This window comes from Sceloporus occidentalis, unplaced genomic scaffold, assembly GCF_023333645.1.
Source record: "Sceloporus occidentalis isolate IW3139 unplaced genomic scaffold, rSceOcc1.0.p SCAF_13, whole genome shotgun sequence".
In the NCBI taxonomy this organism is placed as follows: Eukaryota; Metazoa; Chordata; class Lepidosauria; order Squamata; family Phrynosomatidae; genus Sceloporus; species Sceloporus occidentalis.
This window is the reverse complement of record NW_028316993.1, coordinates 8,932,617-8,960,614: the sequence shown is the minus strand read 5'-3', so window position 1 is coordinate 8,960,614 and position 27,998 is coordinate 8,932,617. Positions and strand designations below refer to the sequence as shown.

Here is a 27,998-nt window from a genome sequence, read left to right as displayed (position 1 = left end):
ACTGAAAAAAGGAGCAACTAAAGTCCTGGGTAAGTATTTATTCACAGGATAAATTTCACTCACTGACACCAGACATACACCCCACCCCTGAAAAGCCCATACCTACCTACCCACCCCACCAAGGACTGAGACAATTGACCCACAGTCTCTGTCCTGCTTTCCCCATCTTTATTTGTAGAATTCATGTTCCTGTTCATCTTTCTTGATGACAGTTTTATAGGCCTTCTCAAAGTCCTTGGCCAGAACAATGTAGCGGTTTTCCCGGACAGCAAGCATCCCAGCCTAAAGAGAGAAAGTGAGGAGGAGAAAGGGTGAGCTAAAGGCTTCAAAAGCAGAGAATACATCTCATTTTCAAAAACCTAAGAAAGGACATACATTCATCCTTCCACATTTGCAGCTTTGACTTTTGCAGATTTGATTATTCACTGATTTTATTAATAGGTTCTGTTCTCTCTGGGAATATCTAGGTCCTCCGGCGCAACTCTATGGTCAACTTTAACTAAAAGTTGCACTGAAAGACCTAGAGATTCCTAGAGAACACTCCACTAGGCATCTATCGCTCCTCCAGTGCAATTCTATGGCCATTGTCTGGCAGATGTTGACCACAGAGTTGCACTGGAGGACCTAGAGATTCCTAGAGAGGCATTATGCCCCTAACCTCAGCAAATGTGGTGGGACGAGTGTATTTACAAATTCAAAATGCAAACAGGTAGATGACGTCCTTCTATATAACAATACTTATAGGTGATTTCTTATTGTTGTTGTCGTCATCATCATCATCATCGTCATCCAGGTGAAACCTCCAATGTATTCATACATTTTATCTCAGTGTCTTTATGCAACAATAGCACGAAGTACATTTTCATTATTCTTCCACATTGCAACATGGGAGGGAGTCATAGCTTACTGGTAAAATCTATGCAGACAAAGTCAGTTCAGTTTCCAGCATACAAAGCTACCAGGAATTTGTAGCTCTCCAGATAAAACTGGACTACAGATTTCAACATCCCTGGCAACTTGTTTAAACTCACGAGTTAACAGGAACTGAAATCAAACAAAATGAGAAAGGCAAGAGGTTTTTCACGCTACTCTGATTGGCAGTGGCTATCTAGGGTTTCAAACAAATCTTTCTTATAGCCCATTTATGTGAACTTCTCTTTGTCTTTATTGCTCCAGCAAATGAAGATGCCAAGCATTGAACCTGGGATGATCTGAAAGCAAAACATATCCCCTATTTTTGACCTTGGGTGTCTTCCCCTAAAACTGGTACATATTGGCTTTTACTGCCAGTCAGAACAGACAACATTGGGCTAGGACCAAATGAACAAGAGCAGGTTATATCCCGAAGTCCATCTAAACAGTTTATGACAGAGATGAGATCTGAGCTCATGCATTCCTGATTCACAGACCAGGCCCAGATCTACTTCATTAGCTTCATTTAAAATAAGGGATTGCTCTGAGCACAACTCCTCACTTAGATTTCATCCCTCCACTCATTCAAATGTTTATTTCATTATGTGAAATGAGGAGGGAGAAATCAATTCTACCAAATATGAGCAAGGATAGCCCGCTGGCAGCAACCTGCTGTCAAGGCATACAGTACTAACCTCTTGGCAAATGGAGTTGATGTCAGCACCTGAGATCTTATCTGGCCGGGCCACATCTGGAAAGAGGAGTGAAGGAAAGAGGTGAACAGAATAGGTCCAACCTGATCATTCAAGAATGGGGATGCTTCACCCGGATAACACTTTCAGGAGTGTCCACATTTGTTTGAACTCAGGGAGCAGCAGCAGTAGCAAGGCAATGTGGATCTACTGTTGGAGCAGGGAAGCTCTGTTTCATGATCCTGGGGGTAATCCGGTCCAACCCACAATTTTGCACCCCAAACCATCCCATTTTTAAGTAGTATCTGGTGTGATTTGGGGACAAAAAAACACCTGAAATTTATATTTAAATCTGGCCCAAATCTGTGCAAGCATACAAATACCCCCCCTTCCTTATCCTCTAAACCCTTTAATAACCTTCAATCCCTTCTTAAATAGCAAGTACATTTCTATACCACTTAGCAGTGAACTAGCACTCCCTAAGAACTTTACAATGTGTAAACCAAATGCCCCCAACAAGCTGGATAGTACTAGCATTTAACCACTGTGCCACATATAATTGTGTCAGATAGGCTTTTATATGATGTGTGTGTGATAGTTATGTTTTTAAACTTTTGTATGTTTTATGTAATTTTATATATAAATAGATGATTTTAAGTTTTTAAATAAATAATTTTATCTGTGAGCTGCCTCGGGTCCCTTTCTGGGAGAAAGGTGGCATAGAAATGAAATGAAATAATTAATGGAGAGCTAACAGCCGGACTGGACATGAGGCGGGGGGGATGTCTTGAGGACAGATACAGCTCAGGGAATACCACTTGGCAGTCCCTATACTACGGGATGATATAGAGAGAAGACATCAAATTCCACCCCCTTCCTTGCCCTTTTTATACCATCTGAGGACGTTTGCTCTTCCGAATTTGGTGACCTACATGCATGCCAAACTACAGCTCTCATCATTCCCAAGCAGGAATGCATTTCCCCCATCTGAGAGAAGATCATGGTGAAAGGAGGGCAATATAATCTTTAATAATAATAATAATAATAATAATAATAATAGGATTTATTTATATGCTGCCCAATCACTGGGAATCTTTAACACTGAAACTTTTCTCGCACAACAATGGGAAGGATTTACTGTCATGTGCACAAAAGTTTCCAGATACTCACCATTCTGCCTGACAGATTATTCATGTTCAGGGTGGAAATTTCCACCTTCAGTTTCATACCAATAAGCGGCAACAGGGAGAGGAGAGCGGGGCAACAGTCATTCCACCAGACTTGCTGAAAGATAACTTGCTCCACCCTCCTCTTTCCTCCCCATTTCCCTTTGCATTGTGGCTTTCCAGCTTGTAAGTCTGTTGGCAGGGACTGTCTTTAGTAACTGTAGAGAAGCTGCTATGTGACCCTTTTTAGCTGACAAGCAGATTAAAGTGCCTTAAATAAATACATGAAAAGGTGAAAAAGAGGTGGAGAAGAGTGAAGTTCTGTACAAGTTGAAAGAAAATATGGGGGATTATTCCAATTAAGAAAAGCTTTGCTTATAGTTTTCCCCCAAGATTATCAAAAGTGCACCAGAGCATACTCTGCCTTTGCTGCTGGAGACAGCTTTATACCAGCTTCCATGAGTTAAAATTATCAGTTATCCTAGACCAGCTTGCCTCAGTATCACTTCAGCCCACTTTGCCAGCTGAGATGATATATAATCCATCACTTCTGGGGGAACTGTTTTACATTAAAGCAAAATACTCTTAGTAGCTCCTTAGAATAGGCTATTAAATCTAAACCAAGAAAAACCTCCTTGGCCTATAGATCAGTGGTTCCCAACCTTCCTAATGCTGCGACCCTTTAATACAGTTCTTCATGTTGTGGTGACCCAAACACATGAAATTATTTTCATTGCTACTTCATAACTGTAATTAAATAGGTGTTTTCCAATGGTCCTAGGCGACTCCCATGAAAGGGTCATTCGACCCCCAAAGGGGTCCCGACCCACAGGTTGGGAACCACTGCTATAGATGGAAACGGACAATTGTGGTATTTGCAGCTCTAGGGCTGCATCCATTTAATTTTTATATCCCATCCCTTCCTTGGCCATGCCAGATTATGTTTTCATAACAAGGAAGGAACAAACTGTTTTTTCCAGTTTTAGGAGAAAGGAAAGGCTATTTCAGTCCCTCTACCTGTCTCTCACAGCTATCTTAAAACTGTCCCCTGTGGAAATTACTGGAGAGCAATTCTTCATTGGGTAATTTTTTCCAGCAACTGAAGAGTTTGTGGGGTGCACAGGATGTACAACTCCCACCACTAACACATAACAAAAGTGGTTAAGTATAAGGCAAGAGGGCCCTGCTTACTAACTACAGGGATTTTTAGTTTCTATGTTCATCTTCCCATAACCCCTAGCAATCCCCAGTGAACACTCTAGAAGGATACAGTCTTCCAGATCCACCTCCTCAGACAGGTTCATCTTGCTGGTGATGGTAGAAAAGATTAATCGTTTTTGACGTCGGTCCGGAAGAGGAAACTCAATTTTACGATCGAGGCGACCTGGTCGGAGCAGAGCAGGATCCAAAGTGTCTGCTCGATTTGTGGCCATTATTACCTAAGGTGGGAGAAGTCCCCAAAATGAAATCATGCTGTCCTGAATTATCAAGTGCCAACCTGTCCTAACTCAAAAAATATTATCTCCCAGCCACCACATCTCACTTCCCCTCCAGCAAATGCAAGCAAAACAACTTATGATCAATTGAAGTAAACTGCAATTTCAAGTTTGATCAACTGAGAAAATCCAGGACTTGAAACTCTTTAGTGCAAGCTTGATTGTCTTGTAGGTTGAAAATTCATAAGGACTGCTCCGTCTCATCAATCAGTGCCAACTGGTAGTTGATGAGAGTTTTATATGGACTCCTAACAAAACAGATATATTTGAAAAAAATAGAGTTTTGGAAAATAAGTTGTTTTGGACTAAAATTCCCAAAATTTCCCAGGCATTATGACTAGCTGGAGAATTCTGGGAGATGTAGTTTAAAAAGGTAATTATCAAACTCTGTAGAAACCTGCCTATGATTAAGAACAGCTTGCCTATAAGTTCCCTTGGAAAGGGAAGATAATACCATAGAAGCTTTGTGCAAGGGAACGAGGCAACACTCCCAATTTAAAGCATTTATGTCTGAGATTCATAGATGATGTCCCTGTCTGAATGTACATGTACCAAAATAGTGAAATCCAAATTGGAAAACAATGCTTATTTTATTACAGAACGTGACAAGGAGGCAACCTATATGAGAAACACATTTTCATCTGGATGCTGCTCTCTAGTACGATGTAGATAGTTCTGTGTTCTACACATTGCCTTCTAGTACTGCTGCTGGTACTGAAACCAAAACCAGTCTGGCCAGCCATCTTTACTCCAAAGAGGGGGGAAAATGAATGCCAACTCAGCGATGCAGAACCAAGCTCTAATTAGAGAACTTATAGACTCTTAAGACTTTTGCTCTGCTTTTCAGCTTCCGTCTACAAATAACTGTGGAGTTCCTTCTGAATGGAGAAAGCCTTCACCTCCAGGGAGTGTGCAACAGAAAGCAATTTAATCTCATCCTTTGCCATTTCCTCTCCAGAATCCTACAACTCACCTTGACATTGACGTTCTGGTCGAAGCCATCCATCTGGTTGAGTAGCTCCAAGAGGATGCGTTGAACCTCCCTATCCGCTGTAGAAAGACCAACATGATCATCAGCTAAACTCTAGAATACAGAGTGAGACCTCACCTTCCTGCTTAGCCAAACTTATGTGCATGTTCAACAGATTTTTAGGGCTATTGTTCAGAAACACAATATCTGGCAGGCGAACAGAGTTTGGAAAAGCTATTTTCCGGACTACAATTCCCCAAATCCCACAATCAGCATGGCGCTGGTTGGGGATTTTGGAAGCTGTAGTCCAAAAGAGTAACTTTTCCAAGCTCCGAGTACATCCTGAGAAGCTCAGCCTTTAATTTGTGCAGAAAGTTTATGTCCTTGTGATGATACGGTAAAGGTAGCAGAATTGTTAGTAGTATGTTGTGAGAAGTTAGAAAAATCAGAGTGAAACAAGTGGCTTACAACAAAATATTCCCATGTGCAGTAGTCCTGTTCCAGTTTCTAGTGCCCAAACTTATCTATTCCAGGGGGTTGGGCAACTTTTTGCCCTTTGTGTGCTTTGAACTTCACCTCTCTGAAGGCCTAGCCCACACAGCCAATACAAACAGACAGTATGCCATGCAGTCCAAAACATGGAATGCCAAAGGTTCCCCATACCTGCTCCATTCCATTCTAATCTTCATACCCACATTCTATGGGCACAGCATGCTCACTTCTCACTGGACTGCTGGGGGAGTGTCCTACCCCCACATTTTTTTCATTTCTAAAGTTGTCTTGTGCCTCAGTACATCCTAGGATTCTATCAAATCTACCACTTCTGTGGACAGTGCTGTTCTGGCTACATAAGGATTAGCATTAAACAACTGGATTTACTACTATACTTGCACAGAGATCAGGCAAAGTATCTGCTGATCAATGAATAGTGTCAGTGTCTTACAAAGTCCCTCATCTAAGTCTAGAGCTTTCCTAAAACTATGAGCTTGCCCTAACTTTGTATGTTCTCTCTTCTTCCAGGCCCACTTGCCATCTTATGCCTTGCTAAATGAATCTAGATTTTGAAATGAATGTTCAGAAAATTAAATATTCATACAAAATATGCCTAAGTACTCAAGGACTGGCACAGGCCTCTTCCCCACAAATTATGATTGGCTCTCATAGGCCAACCATGGGGAAAGGGCTTCTCAGCCCAAAAGACAAAAGAATTCTGGAAACCTAACATTCCAACATATTCTTATGATGTAGGGAAAAAGCAACACACCAAGATGGCAGGAATTTAACCAGCCCTTCTCAGCAGCCATGATTGTTGACAGCTACTATGGTATGCACAGTAAGCTCAGGATTCCTGAACCCATCCTTGCAGCCTAAAGTAAATGGGTGAGGCAGGAAGAGTTGGCAAGTTTTGTCTTGCTCCCTGTTTTGCAATATCAGTACAGTCAACCCTCCATATTGGTGAGCTTGCCATCTGTGGACTGGACCATCTGCAGATGGCCATGCCCCATTCTTATCAATGGTTGTGCACACGTTGTACTGGCACTGACTATTATGGGACTCAGGGTCCCATGGTATTTAGCATCTGGGGAAGCATCCAAAATCGAACACCCTCAGATACAAAGGTCAACTGTATAAATAGTACAATGTGTCCAATATAATGATTATCCAATGCATCATCCTCTCCCACTCTGTTACTTTGCAGTGGTGTCCAACCACAATTTGCAGCAATGGCCATACTGACTGAGGATAATGGGACTTGTAGTCCAGCACGGCTGAAAGGCACCAGGGCAGGGAAGGTTTCAATATACAATACAGTACCACAAGTTTTGAGAGCCAGTGTGGTGTAGTGGTTTAAGTATTAGATTATGATTCTGGAAATCAAGGTTTGATTCCTTGCTTAGCTATGGAAACTCACTGGGTGACCTTGGGTGAGTCACATAATCTCAGCCCCAGAAAACCACATGATAGGTTCACTTCAGAGTTACCATACATTGGAAACAACATGAAGACACACAACCACCCCCACCACTGACATTTCCATACTATAATTAAAAAAGCAGCGAGACCCAACAGCATTGCAACAGCTACTAGGAAACATTATTTTTTGGATTACATCTACCCAAAGGACCAATCTCTTATGGCTGCCCAGCAGACTCCCACCCCCTGGTTCCTTCTTCATAGGCACCAACTCACCTCCAGTCTGGGCATCAAAGCGCTTGGTGGCAATGGCATCAATCTCATCAATGAAGATGATGGCAGGGGCATTTTCTTTGGCCAGGCGAAAGACATCTCGTACCATGCGTGGTCCCTCACCCAGGTACTTCTGCACAAACTCAGATCCCACCACCCGGATGAAGGCAGCTGGAGAGAAAGGCAGTGTTAGACCCCATTTTTCCAGGTCCTTTTTATCAATGGATCAGTTATCATAATGAAGAGGCCATGACAAACATACAGAATACAAGTGACACCTCTGTTTATTTCAGCTTTAGGAGAAGCTGCAAGTGTGCTACAGGTGTGCAGTCAAGGAGGATTTCTCACCATGACTTTAAGAGAAGAAATTCTAGCTATGCAGAACTTCTAGAATACAACCCCTTGACATAACAGTTAGACTGGCTCCAGTCTGCAACCAGGCACAATTCAAAGTGCTTGTTATGAACTTCAAAGCCCCACATAGCTTGGTCCTGACTATGTGACATATTGTATCTCCCTCCTCTCAGGCCCTGAGACCCTTCAGTAAGCTCCTTCTCTAAGTCGCACCGTCCTCACAGGCACAGCTACGAAGGACATAAAATAGGGCTTTCTTGGTGGTTACCCTTAGTTTTAGAATTCTTTCTCAGGGAGGTCAGAATGGCCTCTTCCTTGCTTTCCTTCCATCAACAAGACATTTTTGTTCCAACTAGCTTTAAAGACAAAGGTTCTTTAAGGAAAGGGTTTTTAAGAGTGTGCTATGTTGTATTACTTGTACTGTGTTTAACTGCTTATTATTTTTAATTGTTATGTTTTAAATTGTTCTAATATTATTAATACAAGTCTAATTCTATTTTAATGGTATTTTCTATTTTAGCTAGGGTGCGTTACAGACCGCCCCTTTGGGGCAGCCTGTAGGCGCACCTTTCCCCGCCGGATTGGGGCCTCAGTGGCCAGAGCGGCAGCCGCTGAGGCCCCGATCCGCCGCTTTCCAGGCTGCGGGGAAGTGGCAAAAGGCCCCTTCCCCGCAGCCTGGAAAGGGGTGTCCTTGGGGCTTCGAGCCCCAAGGACACCCCGCGGCGGCGGGGAGAAGGAGAAAGGGGCCGTTTGGCCCCTTTCTCCTTTGGTCCGCTGGGCGCAGCTGTCTGAAGGCTGCGCCCAGTGGACCAAACCAGGAAGGAGCTCCAAAACGGAGCTCCTTCCGGGGTTGTGGAAAGGGCGCCCTAGGCGCCCTGCCGCAACCCCAATACGTCACAACCGCGCCACCTCGTTTGGAGGCAGCGCGGTTGTCACGTATCGATGGTGGTGGCCGTGCGGAACGGCTGCTGCCATTTTGTGCGTGCACAGCACGCACTTAGGTTAGGGCAGTGCGGAAGCACCGCCCTGCCTTAACCCTAGTACGCGCTCCGCGCGTACCTTTTAGCCCGTGTGTAACGGGCCTTGGTTGCATTTAATTTCTAAGACACAAAAAGTCCTAGTTTTGGAACAATGTTGGGGCATAAAAGATAACTACTCCTCCAGCCTCCAAACTGGATACATACATACATACATACATACATACATACATTCTTTTTAGGAATAAACAAACTCTAAGGACTCCAACCTAGGTTACTTACCTAGCTCCGGCTCCAGAAAAGGACAATACTACATCATATCCCTAGACTAGAGCTTGGACAGAGCTTGGAAAAATTCCTGAAATCCTCCAGTCTGTATGGCCTGTGGGGTTTTCTGGAAGTTGCCATCCAAAAGAGTGTGCATGGCTATGGGATTAGAATCCAAGGGCATTTTGGCTACTCCTCTTGTGTCCAGAGTGACTCCTTCTTCTATTTCTTTATTATATTTAAATGTACATAATTGTTCCCACCTTTACTCAATAACCTCATGTTGCCTAACAAAGTTAATAATGTACACTTAATAGGATGACAGCAAATACAACCGGGGCATAGCGATGGGGGAAACAAACAAGGGCACTTGCCCGAAAAAGAATTCTGGCCCCCAAATGATATTTTTCTTTAGTCCCCAAATTTTTAGTTTTGCAGTTGAGCACTTAGAATATTTATTATTTTATTTTATTTATTGTATTTATAACTCCACTCTTCAGAAATGCTCTAAGACTAGCATTAAAATTGGCAATTGGACAGTTCCCTGTCCTCAGGCTTACAATCTAAAGACATGACACACAAAGAAAGGGGGTGACAGTGGGAAAGGAGATTAAATCAAGCAGAAAATGCCTCTTATTCTCTCCCTCTGAGACCAGGGCAATGGTAGTTGGAATGGAATACAGTTTAAGCATCCAAAGGATGGAGTAGATTTCCTGCAAAACCCCAACACTAATACTAGAGCATTGTACATGTACAAGGAAGCCTTTCCATGCATGTACAGTTTGATGCAGGGGGCCCCTTTAGTGCACTGACACCTGTGTGTGAAAATAAATTCTTAACTTGAATACATATGATGACCTCTAATAGATGGTCACTGTCTCATCAGATAAAAACAAATTTAGGAATGAACAAACTTGGGAAGGAACTTCAAGCAGACAGTTTGTCCTAAGGACTGTGGAGAAATCATAGCTTGTCAGACTTTATTAATAGTGTAGATTATTATGGTAGGAGGATTTGTACAATATGCACTTACCAGTACTTCCTAGCCATTGTTATTTAGTTTATATAACTTTTGCATTTGGAAAATATTGTATTTTAAATTGATTTGCTTTTTGGGGGGAAGCTTCATACACTGAAAATTGACTTGCTATAACTCTGAACATAAGCAGCCATAAAGTGCTAAATAAGAAAGAGGAGAAAGATCATATTCAATGAGGCAGAGATCCATTCACACCAATGGAGCCACTGTTTCACCCACCTGTGGTGTGATGGGCCACTGCTTTGGCCAGCATGGTCTTTCCACAGCCAGGAGGGCCATACATGAGCACACCTCGTGGAGGGTCAATTCCAATCTGGAAGAACCACAAGAGGAAACAACAACAATGAAAGAAGCTCATTGTTAGGGCTGTTACCACATCTCAACTCACCCCACACAAACTCCCAAAGACTGACACAAGCTGTTTAAGTCATCATCAAATTTTAAAGGTTATTCCAATGTTAGGCCCACCTGAATACTAAAGGTATTTCCCTATTTGTTTCATGTGTGTGTGTGTGTGTGTGTGTTATATATAACCTCCCTTGCTGCAGAACAACAGGCTTCCAAAGTGACTGACAAGATGTCAAAATACAAAATATTATTTTTGAAAGCAATAGTAACATTAGGGAAATGATAGGGGGAAAAATATCCCTCTCCTAGTTTTAGATCACAGATAAGAAACTCTGGCACTTTACAGGTATAAAGTATGAAGTATAGTGTAATTGAAAAAAATCTTCAGTCTTGACCATAACTATGTACTGTGACCTGCTGAATAAAGCTTTCCTGAATCTATTGAGGCTTGTGTTCTTGGAGTGGAGTTAGCCTGCATATTACAATGATGCAGCAGCTTATGACCTGAGCACTGACTCCATTACTGTGAAGGGCATGCACAAGCTTGATATGAACCTATTTAAAAATAACCACAACAATTGATGCCCAGGGAACAATCCTAACTCCATCTGAAATACTTAATAAGGATATAAAGTGATCTTAATGAGTGTTTGTTCTTAACTGACAAAACACACAGGTCACTTGCATCTGAGAATTGGTGGAAGATTGGAACAGAACTCAGATTTCTTTAAAGGAGAAGTGGAAGAATGTAATCAGAGTGTACTAAGATTACTTTACTTTTTTTATACTATAGCACCCAGAATCCCCCAGACAGCATCCCCATGCTGGTGCAGGATTCTGGAAACTGAAGTCCAATAAGATAACCTTTCCAAATTCTGGTTATAACAAAGAAATACATGCTTATTTTTGGGTGCCGTCACGCCCTTTTAGCAATCTAGGAATTTAGATTAAATACCTGTTTGTAGAGCTCAAAGTGAGTGAGCGGCAGCTCCACTGCTTCCCTCACTTCCTGTTTCTGAATATCCATTCCTCCAATATCAGCGTACATCACATCTGGTTTCTGATCTGTTTAGAGAAGACAAAGAAAAACTAAAATGCTTCCTAGTCTAAGGACGTACCCTCTATAACAGAGTTGGAGAACATGCAGCCTTTGTATACTAGAGAGTGTGCAAAGTATAGTGGCGTGAACATGGGACTTTGGAGATGAGGTTTCAATTCCCACTCAGCTACAGAAACCCTTGAGGTGAGCTGGGGTGAGCCACACACTCTCAGCCCCAGAAACAGGACACCTTACAGCCACCTTAAGTTGGAAATAATTTGAAAGCACAGAACAACTCCCATCATCCCTCATCATCGGTTATGTTAGCTAAAACTGAGCAGAGCTGCAGTCTAGCAACACTTGGAGGGTCACATACTTATGCTGCTTTACAAACATTTACTAGAAATCCACACTTCCTTGGGGTCTCACTCTTCAATATATCCAGGGACATAATACACAGGAAGGTTTTTGGCCTAAAGGAGAAGTCTTTTTAAAAAGGCAACTTTCTTTGACAATCCAACAAGATGCTCCACAAGCTTAAGCACTACTGGAACTATTATATAAGATGCTGTTTGGGCAGAATTCAGTATATGGAACAAAAATATGGATTTTCTTTTCCTAAAAAGTCAAGACCAAAAAGGTTCCTAGCCCTCATGATTATGATAATATACAAAAATGAGATGGGCGCACCTGGAGGTCACCTTTACTGTTGAGCTGGACTGTGGAAAGTGGGGGACCCACTTTGTGACCTCTGAAGTTCCCAAAGCTACCCTCCATTTAAAAAAAAACCCAAAAGCTTTCACCCAAAAAAGGACTGCAAAGCATGGCTGTTTTCCCTCCACAAACTCCCAAGACTCTGCATAACACTTAAAAGCCCTAGAAACTCAGCCAAAAAATAAGTTGAGAGTGACATGGCATCTCTTTTGGTGATGGCTGCTGCAGCGTAGGGGGTGAAACATATCCTCCACCGCAGCTGCCCATCCCACATGTAAAGCCTTACCTGAAGTAAGCATCATAATGCTGCTGTCAGCCTCAGGAGGCAACACATCCACCAAAGCATTGCTGTGCTTGTGTAGAGCCACAGAGGCGTTGGGCTTTAGCAGTTCTCGGTCAATGGTGCTCAAGATCCGGACATAATAGTTGGAACCTGCAACAGAAACTCTTGCAAGATAGTACTTGAAACGCTTTCAGTGAGAAAAAGCAGATCACTTTCATCCAAAAATGAGGTGGGGTAGAGCAGACCTTTGAACTTGGTAGTCTTGGTCTCCTGTTGGGGACATAGTACCCTGGGATGGCTGTGTTTTGACACCTGCCCTTGACCCACTTTATACTCCACTTCCATCCCTAAAGCAGTACTGGACAGCTGCAGTGACATTCTGGGGCATTGTAGGAAAATAAAATGGCAACCATCAGCCAGCACTATCAAGTAAGCTGCTCTGTACATCAACAGAAGAGGTCTGCCAGAGTAGACTCCACCTGCAGACCCAGAGAGACTGGGCAGAAGGAAGACAGATAACATACCTGTGGTGGATCCAACAATGGCCGTATTTTGATCCACCGCCTCTAGGAACTGTCCAATGACAAGTGGGATGCTCTGGATGCGTTTCACCTCCTCCTGGGCATGTAGAAATTCCTTCTTAAGGTTCTTCTGCTCATCCTTGATGTACTCTTCTTGAACCTCCAAGAACTCTAGCTCCTGTTGCAATTTCTGCAGACAAAAAATATAAGAACCTTCCTTTAGCATTCTCCTGTTGAACTAGAAAAACTACTGGCCTATGAGACAGAACAGATACAAAACTTGCTGAGCTGCATCATGGTTCTGCCAGAATACAACATTAGCAGGATTGCTTCAGAGCCAGGGATTCTGGCAATCTCACTTTTTAAACAATGGCTTTGAATTACAGTATATTAGTTCTTTTTTGTTTATCTGCTTTGGATGTCTATTTTATAGAACAGTCAATAAAAGAAAACAACGGTCCAAAAAACACTGCAGGAATAATCCAGTTTGAGACTGCTTTAACTGCCCTGGCTCAATGCTAGTGAATTCTGGGAACTGTAGTTTTTTTTAGATCTTTAGCCTTCTCTGTCAGAGAGCCACAATAAACTACAGTTCCCAGGATTCTCTAGTACTGAGCCAGGGCAGTTAAAGTGGTCTGAAAATGGATTATTCCTCCAGTGTGTTTTGGAGTATAAGTCTGAGGCAGTCTGCTCCTTTTTAATGTTTTAAATGGCACGGGTTAATTTTTCAGGACAACTTTCCAAATCCTCACTTTCCAGCTATCAAGTATAAGGTTGTTAATATTCTTCCAGTTCTGGGCTATTTCAGGCTTAGCAGCTAGCAGAAAAAGATGGTTAAGTGCCTGTGACATAACAAACTACGCTGGCTATCAAAAACAGAAAGCAAGGCTAATTTGGGACTCAGATTAATGACTTGTTTAGGCAGCATGGCATAGTTATTTGAGCGTTGGGTTTTCTTTTTAAATTTCAAGCCGTAGATGGTTGAATCCATGGATATGGAGGGCTGAGTGTAATAAAAATAAAGGAGTTGGGGGTCCCTTGCAAATTGCAAAAACAGCCCTGGGAGCCGCATGGGCCATGCAAATGACAATATCCCCGCCTCTGCTCTACAGTGATAGATTTAAAGTACAAGACAGATCCAAGAACTCCTGCCAGCACCATGTACACTGCAGGGCTGAAGAAAAAAATTGCGTTGCTTACCTTATATCGACTGTACAGATCTTCTACATCTTCGGCCTCAGGAACTAGGAAAGAGAGGCCAGTCTGTGGTCTGGAGATGGAGAGAGCAGGAATCTCATCCTAGAACCAAGGGAGACAGAAAAGATAACTGAAAGTCATTTGGAGGATTCTCACATGAGGCAACTATTGGCATATTTATCTGAAAGACAGATAAAGTGAAATCTAACCTCTTCCATAGACTATTGCATTCCACTTTTTCCTCCTAGAAGCTCAAGGCAGCGCTCACTATCCTCCCTACCTTAACCCTCACGATGACACTGACTGGCTTAAGGTTGTTTTGTTGAGTGCCTTTAAGCAGTTCCTGAGTTATGGTGACTCTAATGCAGCCCTGTCATGGCAAGTTTTGTTCAGAGGTTTGCCATTGCCTCCCCTGAGGCTGAAGATGTGAGTTTCATGGCTTACTGGGGACTACAGCCTGGATTTCCCAGTCCAATTCAACACTCTCAAGATTACATTACACTTGCTCTCATAAGACCACCTAACAAGGTAGGTTCTAATAAAAACAACAACCCTGTAACAATGGATTTCCTCTTCTTGGGGGCGAGGGATCAGTGTCCCATAAGGACTAGATTATGACACAGTCACCTCACATTCAAATCCTACTTTTGCCATCAAAACACAATAGGCTGCATATTCTCCCCCAGCAATCCCCCCTTCCATAATCTGCAATATGGGAACATTAATGATATCCTCAATGACAGCTGTTAAGGACCTCAAGCAGGTTGCCAATCCCAATTCTCCCACACTAACAGAATCAAAAGGATCTACTTAAGTGTTAACAAGTTCCCACTGTTTCAATGGAGCGAGGCTAGCTAGCTTCACTAGATTTAGGCCAAAGACTGCAACAAGACAATGCAAACAAAGCACAAAGCGCCATACTAATTCTAAGTGTTATTCCACAAGGAGGAGTACAAACATATAGTGTAATTAAGTTCCCTTAATCAAGGCTCCAGTCTTTCTGTAACAGCTGCCTAATAGTGCTTTCTAGGATGGGCAGAAAGGCAAGGAAAATCAACCTGCTCCCTATCCAATGGGCTTATATACAGCACCTCTTTTGAGGTTCGCTCCAAGAATCTCCTTGAAGATGCGAACTATGGGTTGCTAGGAGTATGAAAAGCTAATTCAACATGTTATGCATCCTGGAGACTTTGGAGAAGATACGTATTTCTACATAGGACACAGCATGGATGGGCATCTCTCAGGTGTGCCTTAGTTTGTGTACTTCTGCACAGCAGAGTACTAGACTAAATGTCCCTTTTGGTCCCTTCCAATTCTGATTGTATGACATTGTGCTTTGAGCACTAGATTAGGATTATGACGTGACCAGGGCTCAAATTCCTACTCAGCCACGGAAACCACTGGAGGACCTTCAGCAAGTCACACTTTCTCAGCCTAAAAGGAAGGCAATGTCAAACCTCCTTTCGATAAAAAATGTCAAGAAAACTCCATATTAAAGTCACCATTTGAGTCCATTCAAATACCCATAATAGGCACAATACGACTGAAGCAATACCTATTGAGGGAGCCCACCAAGTCGATATGAGGTTTCATTCTAACCTTAGTGGGAGATTAAACTTTTTAACGCAAGCTACAACTATTTGCAAAGCTACCTACTGTAACTGTTTTACCTACTTTAACTCTACAGTAAGATATAGAATCCATACCTCCATAACTATAATGAGTTAAACCTACTATAACTCATTCTGAACGAATCGAATTCATTTTCAGAGGAAACTTTGGGGGGAATTACATATTGGGAGCAGGTCCTTTTCCCAGGCTGCATCCACACTGCAGAAATAATCCGGTTTCAGATCGCTTTAACTGCCATGGCTCAGTACTATGGAATTCTGGGACTTGTAGTTCATTGTGGCACCAGAGCTCTCTGACAGAGAAGGCTCAGTGTCTCACAATACTACAGTCCCCGCAATTCCCTAGTATGGAGCCATGGCAGTTAAAGTGGTGTCAAAGTGGATTATTTCTGCAGTATGGATGCAGTAGGGCAACCCAAGGCCGGTCCTCCTTTTCCAGGACAAGTCCTACTTTTCAGCCTTCGGTCCAGGAGGATTTCCAAAAGGTCCTCTGTCTTGAGCATGACCAAGAGGCACGAATCAACATTTATAGGAGCGAGTTTAGCTCTTATTTGGCCATGTCCTCCGTTTTTCTTGAATGTCCTACATTTCCTGGTGCCTTGTCCTCCTTTGTGGGGAGAATAATTGCTTGCTGTGCCCATGGCGGTGTCAAACTGGATTATTTCTGCAGTGTGACTGGAGGTGTCCTCCTTTTCCAAACACTGACCATAGAGTTGTGCTGGAGGAGCCACAAATGCCTAGTGGAGTGTCCTCTCTAGGAATCTCTTGGTCCTTCAGGGTGACTTTTGGTGAAGGTTGGCCATAGAGTTGCGCTGGAGGACCTGGAGATTCCTAGAGAGGAACATAGTGATAAAATCCATGAATAACCAAAGCAGCAAAAGTCAAAGCCGCGAATGCGGAGGCGGAGTCTGGGGCCCTGGAAGGAAGCGATGACTCGGCATCTCGTCCCTCTTCAGTCCTCGAGCTCCAGAAATGGAGGAACTGAAGGCCCCTGAGGCCCCAACGGCTCTCCCTCCTTGGCCCCTTCCCCAGGAGCCCCTCTCCTGCCGCCGCCATACCTGCGCCTTCTCCACCAGGATCCCGATCTCCTCCATTTTCCCTTCTCGACCCGAAGCCAGGCTCCTCTGCCCGACTTCCGGTGGAAGAACCGGAAGCTGGCCTCGAGGCTTCTGGGAAATGTAGTTTTTTCGCTTCCTTTTTTTTTCTTATGAGGCTGCTCTGTTTGCGAGTCTCTTAAAGGGACATTCGTCAGGGCTGCATCCACAGTGGAGACATAACCCGGTTTGGCCCCGCTTTAAGTCGTCGCCTGGCTCACTGCTAAGGAATCGTGGGAATTGTAGTTTGTTGTGGCTCCAGAGCTCTCTCTCTCTCTCTCTCTCTCTCTCTCTCGCTCGCTCTCTCTGACAGAGAAGGTTAACATCCCACAAAACTACAGTTCCCAGAATTCTCTAGCATTTGAGCCAGGGCGGTTAAAGCGGTATCAGAGCGGATTAGGTGCGTTTGGACCTTTTGGTTCTTTCGTAGGTTCAGTCCCACACTGCAGAAATAATCCAGTTTTGAGTCTTAGGGAACCTTGGGGATAGTAGTTTGTCGTGGCACCAGAGCTCTCTGACAATGTCTCACAAAACTACATTTCCCAGAATTCCTTTGGCGTCATTCGAGGAGCACAAAAAGCAGACGCCAATCCCCGCCCCTTTCTCTGAGTGACAGCCAATGGCGGCTCCGCTCTCTTTTGATTGACAACATCCCTCAGCCACGCCCATCCCGGGTTCGCCTCCTGCTGCTACACTAACGGGCTGCTACACTAACGAAAGAATTCCAGCCCCGCCTTTTTTTTCTTTTGACTGACAGGCAGATGAGCCAATGGTTCCCTCTCGGCAGGGCTCGTCGGCGTTTCCTATTGGCTGACAGGAGAGGGTTGGAATCCTCAGTGTGGCTCCGCCCCTTTTAATAGGGTCTTAAGAAGCAGGTAGGTGGGGAGGTGGCCCTCGGTGGGCGCCAGCGGGGAAAGGGACAAGGAAGGGAGGGATGGTGGCTCCTGAGGTGGATGTCGCCTCAAGAGAGGAGGAGGAGGGAGTGGGTCGCTTGGGGGCCTTGAGGGAGGGCTGCCCGGCCTTCGTGCCCCTTTGCCCTTCAGCCAAGAGCATCTCTTTCCCTCCTGGCCCCATTTCTTCAGGTCTGGGGGCTCCAGAACGAGAGAAATAAGCCCCTGGCCAAGGGGAGCTTAGGAGAGGAGCAGCTGAGGGATTGGGCTCCTTCCTTAGTGGAAGGTCCTCTATAGAAATGAGTAGGAGGCAGGCTGAACACACTGCAGAAATAATCCGGTTTTGAAACCGTTTTAGGTGCCAGAACAAGCTCCACTTCCCAGAATTCCATAGCCCTGAGCCCTGGCAGTTAAAGGCTGCATCCACACAGGAGAATTAATCCACTTTGACCCCACTTTCACTGCCACGGCTCAAGGCTGTGGCATTCTGGGAACGGCAACAGTTGGTGCCGCAACAAATTTAACCATTCCCAGAATGCCATAGCCTTGCCAAGAAAGCCCCATGATAGGTTTACCTTCAGGTTGTGACAAGTCAGAAATGACTTGGAGGCACACAACGAAATAGAAGCGTAGGGCCTGAACAGACAGGTCAAAATAAATCTGCTTCGGGTCACTTTGGAGGTAGGCTGTTTAAATGATGCATGCGTCCTAAGAGTCCAGAAGCGGCACCAAAGCCATGCTCCAGCCCTAAGGAATGGAGCGCAGCTTTGGTGCAGCTTCCAGACTCTTAGGACACATGCAGTATTGAAACACCATACCTCCAAAGAGACTCGAAGCAGCTTTACTTTGGCCTGTCTGTATGGGGCCAAAGTTGAAGGGATTGGATATGTTCAGCTTAAAGAGAAGTCTGGGCTGTGACATGATGGCACTCTTCGAATACCGTAAGGACTGTCACAGAGAGGAAGGGACAGACTTCTCTGCTGGTAAGGCCAGGCTTAATGGTTTTAAGTTACAGGAGGGTAAATGTCCATTCTAGAAAGGTGAGTGTACACATACACCTTAACAATGTTGACAGTGAATCTTGTACCTTGGGGCCAGTTACTGTCTGTTAACTTAAGCCTACCTATGGGAACTTACCTGCCTTGTACTATTCCAGAATGGGGGCAATACCAATATCTATCCACTGCATCAGCATCACGGTTTGAGGCATCTGGGCATCCAGGGTTTTTAAAGCACTTACTAGAAACATCATTAAAATTAAGGGGATGATGCAGATTTAGCAGGCGTATGTGGTCTCACTTTCCTAAAGTCTGACTTACTGGATTTAACACTAGTCTTTGTAAAACAAACTTCCTTCCTACAGGAGATGTTCTTATGACCTTGCAATCTGCCTCTACTGAATTGTCTACTGCCTGAATGGAAAGATGTAGCTACTGTGGCTGCTTAGAGTTCGGCCGTCTGGTTTTGAAAGCTGCGTGATCTATGCTGCCTGTATAAATGATGCATGGAACTGATTCAAAAGCATATTCTATTGCATTGAACTGAAAACCCTGACTCTCATCACATTTAAATTTCCTTCTCTTGGGTCACTGGTGTTTAAACTCCTGTAAGCCTTGCCTCTGGATCATAAACATCTACTGATCAAATCTTCTATGACAACAATGAGGCGCGATAGACCACAAGAGCGGGCAGCCAGCTGGCCAGCAGAGCATATCAAGGTGCTTCTTGCCCTGTGGACTGAGGCAGCCGTCACTCACGATCTTAGCTCTCATGGGAGAAACCGTGCAGTCTATGATGGTATTTCTCAACGCCTTGCAGAAATGGGCATTTACCGAACTGGTGACCAGTGCCGAGAGAAGATGAAAGGCCTGAAAGTGGCCTACCGCAAAGCTAAAGAAAACAATTCAGTGGGGCGGCCACCCATCAAGTGTCCATTTTATGATGAGATTGACCAAATAATGACACAGTATATAAACTGCAGGCCAGGCTTTCCTTCGGAGGCTGGTGAGGGGTCCAGTGTGACTGCAGACAGACAGGAAGGCCTCTCCATATCTGAGCCCTGGGGGGGTCAGTCCAACATCTCTGAGAGTTGGGGATCCCATGCTTCTGGGCACTGGGTGCCACAGATTGCTGCCTCTGAAAGCCAAGAGACTGATGAATTCAGCTATGTCCAGGCAGAGTCTCAGGATGCCTTCAGTGAGATCCAGGTCATTCCAGTTCAGGTGAAGGAAGAGGAATCAGAAGATGAAATATTGCCTGAGCTGGGTAAGCCCCCTTGTTCATTTTGCTTGACTTCGTGTTACTAAAAGCTACTAAAAGCCAATTCAGAAGAAAAATCACATGCTACCATTCCTGTAGAATGATACTTATTTAGCATACCGCTCAAGGTGTTTGGATGCTTTCTCAGGTGGTGCCCTTTCCCCTAAGCTACTACTTTTTCCACCCATAGGGCATATTTAACATGAGCACAATCAGATGCTTTCTTACTTGCATTCTGATGTGATTTTACTTCTGTGAGGCTCATATCCAGTTGCTTTCTCTGACTAGTCACTGTATTTCTTCACTTTCTTTATAGATGTCTCCTCTCCTATAGTGATGGAAACTCAACCTGCACCAAGACATCTCATCTCTATGCTTGACCAACGGCCTCATCTTCGAACTCGGAAGCAAAAAGCTCAGGGGGACGGGCAGTCAGGCTACCAAAGGGGCACTGGCCAGAAATACAATCGTTCGCATCAGCTGGAGCTGCAGAGAATGCAGAGACAGGTTGCCAGCCAAGTAGAGGAGAAGCAGAGTTTAGCAGAGTTCATTCAGCATGATAAAGAGATGCGCCGTGAGGATAGAGAGTTCCAGGCCCAGCTCTTTGAGAAGCTTTTCCAGAAACAAACTGAACTTATCCAGGCACTCACTCAACGACCTCCTCCCAGTCCTACCTCTACTGCTTGTACCAATGTTCTACACACCTATCAGGTGTCTACAAAGGCTGGAGCAGGAACAACACCAACTCCAGGTCCTGGTACACAGCTCCAGGCTTTACTAGAGCAGATAATGCAAGCTGAAGGATCAGGAAAGGGCCTAACCAGGCTTGCAATGAAGGAAGCACTTGGAGGAGCAGTGAAGGTGCCCCCTGACGTGCAGTACTGGACTGCTGAAGAGATACTGAGGTGGCTGCTTTCACAGCAGTCTCCTGGAGACCAATGCCAAGAAGTGCTGACAGGCCCAAGGCAGTTTGCAGTTGCAGGGCACATGGGAACAATGGGGAAAGGTGATAACCCAGAGACACATCTCTCTGTTTTGAATCCATTATGTGACTCCTACCAAAATTCAGGACAGCAAAAGAAAGGCCAACTTCGTAGCAAAGGCCAGCAGCTCTATGGCAGCAGTTGCACTAAATCACTAGAAACAGACACAGACTTAGAGATGCACCGCCAGAGTTTCAGGCAGTTCCGCTACCAGGATGCAGAGGGACCCCAAGAGGTCTACAGGGGCTTGTGGCGCCTTTCCCACCAGTGGCTGCGCCCAGAGGCCCATACCAAAGAGCAGATCATGGAACTGCTAGTTGTTGAGCAGTTCTTGAGCATTCTCCCTGAGGAGATCCAGACTTTGGTACGTGAATGTCAGCCAGAAAATGGCAAGGAGGCTGTGGCCCTGGCAGAGAGGTTTCAGCTTCACTTTGAGTCAAAGAAGCAACGAGACCGGGTAAGACCATAGTGGAAGTAATTTATTTGAATGTGGGTGGGAGAAGATGTGAAACCACGTATCTTTTTCTCTGGCCAAGGGACTCCAGATGAAATCTTAGCAATCAAAAGTATCAGATACTGAGTAACACACTCATAGGGGTGAAATACACTCTTGTTAAAAGTTTAAGATTCTTTCTTTGAAGGTAATTTAGAATGAGTTGGTTTGCTCAGGGTCTGGAAGTTCAGATCCCCAGTGACAAGCAGTACAGATCCTCTGTATTTATCCATGGTTCACAGAAAGCAGGAAACAACTTCTACATTGTTCATGAATTTGCACAGCAGGGGTGATCTAAGTGCAGCCTTCCAGATGGATTGTTGGATAGCTGCTTTCATCACCCCTAAGCAGCATAGTTAATAGTGAGGAGTGCTGAGAGTTGCAGTCCAACAACATCTGAAGGTCTGCTCTTTGCCCATTCCTTTTGGAAATGGGAGCTGAAAGTACTGAACACTGGTGTGGTATTCTTGTGGTTCCAGACACGGATGACATCTGATGACATAGTGGCAGATTCCCCCCATGAAGAACTAGATGAGGATCAGAGACAGCCCTACATCAAAGACAGTCAAGACAATCCTATGAGGGGTGGCTCACTTGGTAAGGATTTGTTTGTTATAATGCATTAAGGCTTTGATATCATAGATGAATAGATCTCTTCATTGATCCTTTTAGGTTCACTTGTCATGGTCCTCATTTGGAAAACTGGTGCTAGGATTTCTGTGAATTTTGGTGTTTCATCTACCCAGCTCTGGTTTTATCTTCATGTTATAAAGTCTCTAAATTGAATTATATGATACTTTATGCACCTCATGCTACAGGCTATCCTGTACTAGTTTATCAGGTGAATGTGGATATGAATGCACAGGGATCTTGTAGCACCTTTGAGATCGAGAGAAAAAAGTTTGTAGCATAAGCTTTCATAGACTGGGTCTGCTTTGTCAGATTCCACTTGGATATGGATGCTTTATTATTATTATTATTAAAGTTTATTTTTATAGCACTGTAAGTTTTACATGGTGCTTTACACAGTCGTCAAACACGATACAGATAAAAACCTTCCTACGGCGTACAATCTAAAATCAGAAAGCAGCAAAATTATAAAATAATGACTTAACATGAAAACAACTCTAAAACAGTAGTCTATAAAAACAATACATACTAATACACACTTATCTAACAGTTTGGCGAATTATTTCTGTTTTTGGAAATGAGAAGTGATTGTATGTGGAGCTTTATGGAAATTGTGGAATTTTATGCAAATTGTTCTACATGGAGTTGATTGGAACTATTAGGCATCAAAGCATGGAAAAATAATCTATTAAAGGAGCTGTAGTGCTGAAGTAATTTTTTTCCAAGTTCTGTGTAGGAAAAAAATCAAAATTCTCTTCATCTGATTTATCATCATGTTTAGCACAATTCTAATATAATTCCATTATTGATTAATCCACTGCTCCATTGCTAAGCAAGACGATGCATACGGTCCAGATCTTAATTAGAGGTCATTGTTCTACAGAGAAGAGCCTGGAAATACTGTAGCCCCAAATGAGTCATGCACATGCCTGGTAGTACATGGTTGGCAAAATATTCAGAGTAACTACTGATAGTCTGTCAGATCTTTGGGAGAAAAGATTCTGCCTGATACTAAATCAGACAATCAGATATTTGGGAGAAAGATCCTAAAATGGACAATAAATCTGACCCAGTAATGAAACTCATATACCAAATTATCCTAAGGGCAGCATCAGGAGTATAGTTCTTGGGAGACTTTACAAAAAAGACAGTCATGCCCTGCTAGACATTATTAAAAATTACACATTAAAAGATTAAGCTTTTTCAGAAAATTAATAAATGTTCCATATTTAGTAGGTTAGTTTCTCTAAGCTCAGTTTAGCTTGTGGAATAAGTGAATAGTAACACCTTGTGAGCCAACATGGAGTAGTGGTTCAAGCACTGGTAAACATGAATCCCTGCTCAGTCATGGAAACCCACTGGGTGGGCAAGTCACACACACTCATCCCTCAGAAAATGCTGTGGCAGATTTGCCTTAAGGTCACCATAAGTTGGAAAGGACTTGAAGGTGCACAACAATAACATCAACATACCAGCCTGTATCTCAAGCTTTTATGAGGAATAAAGAAGACTGCCAAGGATTGTTCACACTGTAAGGACTGTAGTAATAATTTTTGTACTGTATCAAGGTCCTTCTTGTGAATTTGTGTTCAAAAAGATGTTAGTTAAGAAAGTATGATCCCCAGGGATAAGTGGAGTCGTGCTGCATCTGTGGGCCTAGGACCCAGATCTTCTGATTCCCAGCCTAGGGCCTTAACCACAAGCCCATGTGTTATTTTTCTATCTTGGCAGGTCTCTCAAGATAAACTTATTCTCCATCTTCAGGTACAGAAGCTCACCTTCGGCTGAGGAAGAGGCCAAAGCCAGGTCCAAGGGAACGGATTGTGGCCAAACAGGATGGAGAACATGAAGAGGCAGCAACAAAGCAAAGGAAGCTGGACAAAAACCTAGAGGACCAGGAGACAATGGAGGCCGGCGAAAAATTAAAGCAAATTACCAGTTCTATGCTAGGAAAGCAAAGTGGGAAACCAAAACCCCGGGAAAGACCTATTCCAGGGTGTAATGCTTCTGTGCCTGGAGAGAGTCATGTTGAAGGCGGAACCAAGATAGAGGCCAGTGGCAGAGGTTCAGAAGGTCTAAATGGGGTACTCTCCCCCAATCCATTGAATGAACAGAAGGGACCAGCTGGGCTTGGGCCATCTCGGTTGGTTTTTGACAAAGTTGTGAATGTTCCAGGCTCCCAGCATGGGCATGATGGCCACATGTCTCCTGAGGTCGATGGACCATCACTCAGTGACAGCATTGACATTTTACTGGATTCTCCCTGGAGTGGAAATGGCAGTGGTGACACAAATCATGATGGCCCATCTGGTCCTAGGATGTTACCATCCTGCACTAGTTGCACCATGTTGAAGGCTGAGTTGGATACTCTGCGTGAAGAGCTCAGACTAACCCAAGGTAACTATGTAGGCCAGGGTAGAGAGTGTCCACTTCACTGAAGACACAGGTTGCTTTTGGGTGTTACTCATTTGTTCAAGCATCTTTGTAATGATTATTTGAACACATGAGTTATAGACCTCTTTTGAATTGCTAGTAAGTGAACTTATTGTGTTTTAACATTTGTTTAGCACTGGGTACAGTGCGCTGAGTACCACACAGATTTTGAAACCTTACAGTCTTTCCAGAAGATTAATTACTAGGCTACACATTATGTCCACCCTTGAAGATGCCAAACAATGTGGCAATGCTCAGTGGCCTAGCTTGTAATCTAAAATAAGGTGATGATAATCAAAGAATTTTATAAGGGATTAATGTGTATTCTTACTGTGGTTATCTAAAAAAGGCTGAACAAGGATGGGACATAATAAGGCTGAACAAGGCAGATAGTTGGTAAAGAGATACAGACTACTCTAAACGTAGAAAGCAGCATAATACAAGGTGGAACCAGATATGTAAACAGTAGCAGATACCAAAACAGAAAATTCTTGAATGATGACATAAAATCTATAGTTTGGGATAGAGACCTTTACACCAGTGACATCGCTAGGGGGGTGCATACTGCACCATTGGAGAGATGTCACCATCACCAACCCAGTTTCCAGAAGCAGGACCTCACAGTGCACCATGCTCTATAGGTTTTATCCCATGCAAACATACTGAAGAGGAGAATTTCTCTCCTCAAAGCAGATGTTTTGTCTGTGCCTTAACATTGGGGGCTTTGTCTGCATGAGTGGTCGGACCTGTGGAGAGTGTGTAGTCCAGGAATGATTTTACTTCCTTCTCAGTGTGTGGTTGCAGTTGTCCTCAGTGTAATGAATTACGTGTCTCTCCACACTGCAAAGTAATAGTATTTTGTTACCAGTTTAACTGTCGTGGCTCCATCCTGTGACAACCTGGGATTTGTAGTCTAGTGAAAGATTTAGTTCTCTCCCCACAGCTATAGCAAAAGGCTCTGTAGTAAAGAATTCTAAAGAAACCGCAGGACCATAAACCCCAGGATTCACTTGGATGGATTTATGGCAGTTAAATTGGTATCAAACTGCCATAATTATGTGTTAGCTTACATCCTATATTGGATATAATTAATTCTTCCTAAAAGCTTAACTAAGACAACCATCTTGCAGATGGGAAAGAGTGGGTGCCCTTTATGAGAACAGAAAGCCTTCAAGCCATGATGCATGTGTTTTTACACACTGTAATTCCATTAAATAAGCAGAATATTAGTTAACTCTCATTAATACATTTCAGTCCTGTTATCTGTGTGTGTCAAATCCTGCCAGCCTATCCTTGTAAGCCAGGGTAAATAGTGTAGAGATTCTGGTCTCCTATGTGCTGTTAGTGCATTGGAGCTTTTTTGCTCTCTTTTTAAAAAATGCTATCGAGTTTCTGTCAGGTCTGTTGTGTTACTGGAGTAGACTGGAACTCAGTAGACATACATGATGGTTTCTAAAATGCAATAATGTATATTCTGTACTAATATATCAGTTGAGTTCAGTGGAATTTGATTGTCTATACAAAACCAGTGCAGCAATATAAAATGAAGGGTGTGAGAATTGGGGTAAATACAAGGATCATAGAGAGATTAGCAACTTACTGAAGATGGCAGGAAGGAAGATTCTGGAATGTGAGTCTACGAACAGCTGCCCTAAATAAGTTTGTTTTCTTGTCATTTAAATAGCTTCCACACTGTATGGGCTGAGCGGTACCGCGTTACGAGATTTGTCAGAGGCTCTTGGCACTATTGTGCACATCCTCAACAGTAGGAAGTCCCTGTCAACAACCAGTGCATCCCAGAATGTCACTGAAATTCCCAGCAGGCCAGGATGGCGAGAGAGAAATGTAAGTCTTCCTTTCTTACACCCCTGTGCTTAAAGAAAACTGCTGTTTCTATATTACTCAAGCTATAACTTTTCATTCATTTCAAGAAGGTATTGTCATCCTTCTTCATGTTGCAGACTAGTAAAAGAAGAGAGTGCGGAAGCAAGGATATAGGAGTAGCAGAGGCCACACATTTGGTTTTGCTGGGTTTTTTTCTGGTGGGCTCTACAGCTTCTACCTCATCCCAGAGCAGATTCTACACATCTTGTGACTCTGATCTGATAAGGGGTCAGGGGTTCCATTTTCCTTTTGGTCTCACATGGGGATGGGCAGCATGTGATCATCTGGATAGCGTTCCATTGGAACTCCTTGTGTCCTTTACAGTTGGTTATGGAGGGTTGATGTTAGTTGCAAATCAACATCTGGAGGACCACAAGCTGCCCATACATGGTCTAGAAGATCTTCAGTATATTACTCCAAGAGTGCTTATGATACTGTTTTAAACTGGTTGGCTTCTGAGGTGGGTATAGACAGGACAAAGTTGGATACCCAAGAAAGTGCTCATTCATAGTTCATTAAACCATGGTTTTATGGGACAAAACAGAATATCCTCTGTTGATTACTTATGCAGGAACGGAGGAACCCTTTTAAACCCTTGAGGACTGGTGAAAATATATATTTGGTTCTAGAAAACATTAAAACTAATTTTTAATGTTATCTTTTTGTTTAGTTTTCCCTCCCTAAATAGAACAGAGTATGCAAAAACTACTGCTTAGCTACTAATATATATGTATATTTGTCTTCCCTTTAGCACTTATGAAATGTCTCATGGGCTGAACGTAACCCAGCATCAAGAAATTCAGCAGCAATATTGACAATACTAGGTTGAGGACCTATATTAAAAAGGAAGAAAAGTGCCCTCAGTTCTTGGTTGTCTGAGACTTATAACTTACCTTGCTACATTCATCTCCTTCCAATCGCATATCATATAGGTTGTTCAGACTGCAACAGGCTCTGGAGCTAATGCTCTTTTTACTGTATGGCAAATGTTGACTGTCATTACTTTTTTAATGCTTCTCTGTTTATTTGTTTTTTTATACAGTAGTAGCTGTTTGTTTGTTTTTCCTCTTTCCTGCTTGGATCTAAATAAAGCTACTGAGAATGGTTTTGTGTAGTGTCTTTGGGCAAGCAGTAACATGTTTGTTGAACTGGCTGGTACAAATGTTTAAAGATGTGGAGGTTCTTTTATTCAAACCTTAAAATCCCAGTCTGGAATGCCCAGTCTGCTTCTATGTAAGATTAGAAAAGGTCTTAGTGTTTTGTATTAAATTGCAGGTAAAATAATTAAAATCAATGTAAATTTTTACTTCTACCATCAACCAACTACTGAATGCTTTACTTAGTAAGTTATATCAGCAATATTACAACATTAACGATATGTAGTGTTTTCCAGCATAAGCAAGATACATCCATTTTTTCAAGCAACTTGCAGTCTATAGTTTAAAAATGGGTGGAGGAATAAAGGTCCAAAACACACTCCAGATATAATCCAGTTTGAAACCACTTTAACTGCTCTGACTCAGTGCTAGGGGATCTTGG

At 43.3% G+C, this 27,998-nt stretch overlaps 2 protein-coding genes across 3 annotated transcripts; one reads left to right on the top strand and one right to left on the bottom strand.

Annotated features, from left to right (window-relative positions):
• Nucleotides 1–34: 34 nt before the first annotated feature.
• On the bottom strand, nt 35–16,953 carry LOC149304859 (26S proteasome regulatory subunit 6B). Its single transcript, XM_089478403.1, has 11 exons — nt 16,852–16,953; nt 14,166–14,264; nt 12,969–13,155; nt 12,448–12,594; nt 11,364–11,473; nt 10,280–10,373; nt 7,427–7,594; nt 5,240–5,316; nt 4,041–4,209; nt 1,608–1,663; nt 35–282 (listed from the first exon to the last, which is right to left on the bottom strand). Exons 1-11 carry the CDS (start codon nt 16,885–16,887, stop codon nt 169–171), a joined length of 1,257 nt encoding a protein of 418 aa, XP_089334529.1. The 5' UTR covers nt 16,888–16,953; the 3' UTR covers nt 35–168.
• A 2,393-nt stretch (nt 16,954–19,346) lies between these two features.
• Nucleotides 19,347–27,565, top strand: LOC149304858 (uncharacterized). 2 transcript variants are annotated; one of them, XM_089478961.1, is made up of 6 exons: nt 19,349–20,042; nt 20,353–21,476; nt 21,992–22,109; nt 23,907–24,539; nt 26,260–26,420; nt 27,211–27,565. In XM_089478961.1, exons 1-6 carry the CDS (start codon nt 19,430–19,432, stop codon nt 27,217–27,219), a joined length of 2,658 nt encoding a protein of 885 aa, XP_089335087.1. In that variant the 5' UTR covers nt 19,349–19,429; the 3' UTR covers nt 27,220–27,565. The 2 variants fall into 2 exon arrangements, with proteins under 2 accessions (XP_089335088.1, XP_089335087.1); XM_089478962.1 differs by lacking the exons at nt 26,260–26,420; nt 27,211–27,565 and having other exon boundaries at nt 19,347–20,042; nt 23,874–23,958.
• Nucleotides 27,566–27,998: the final 433 nt, after the last annotated feature.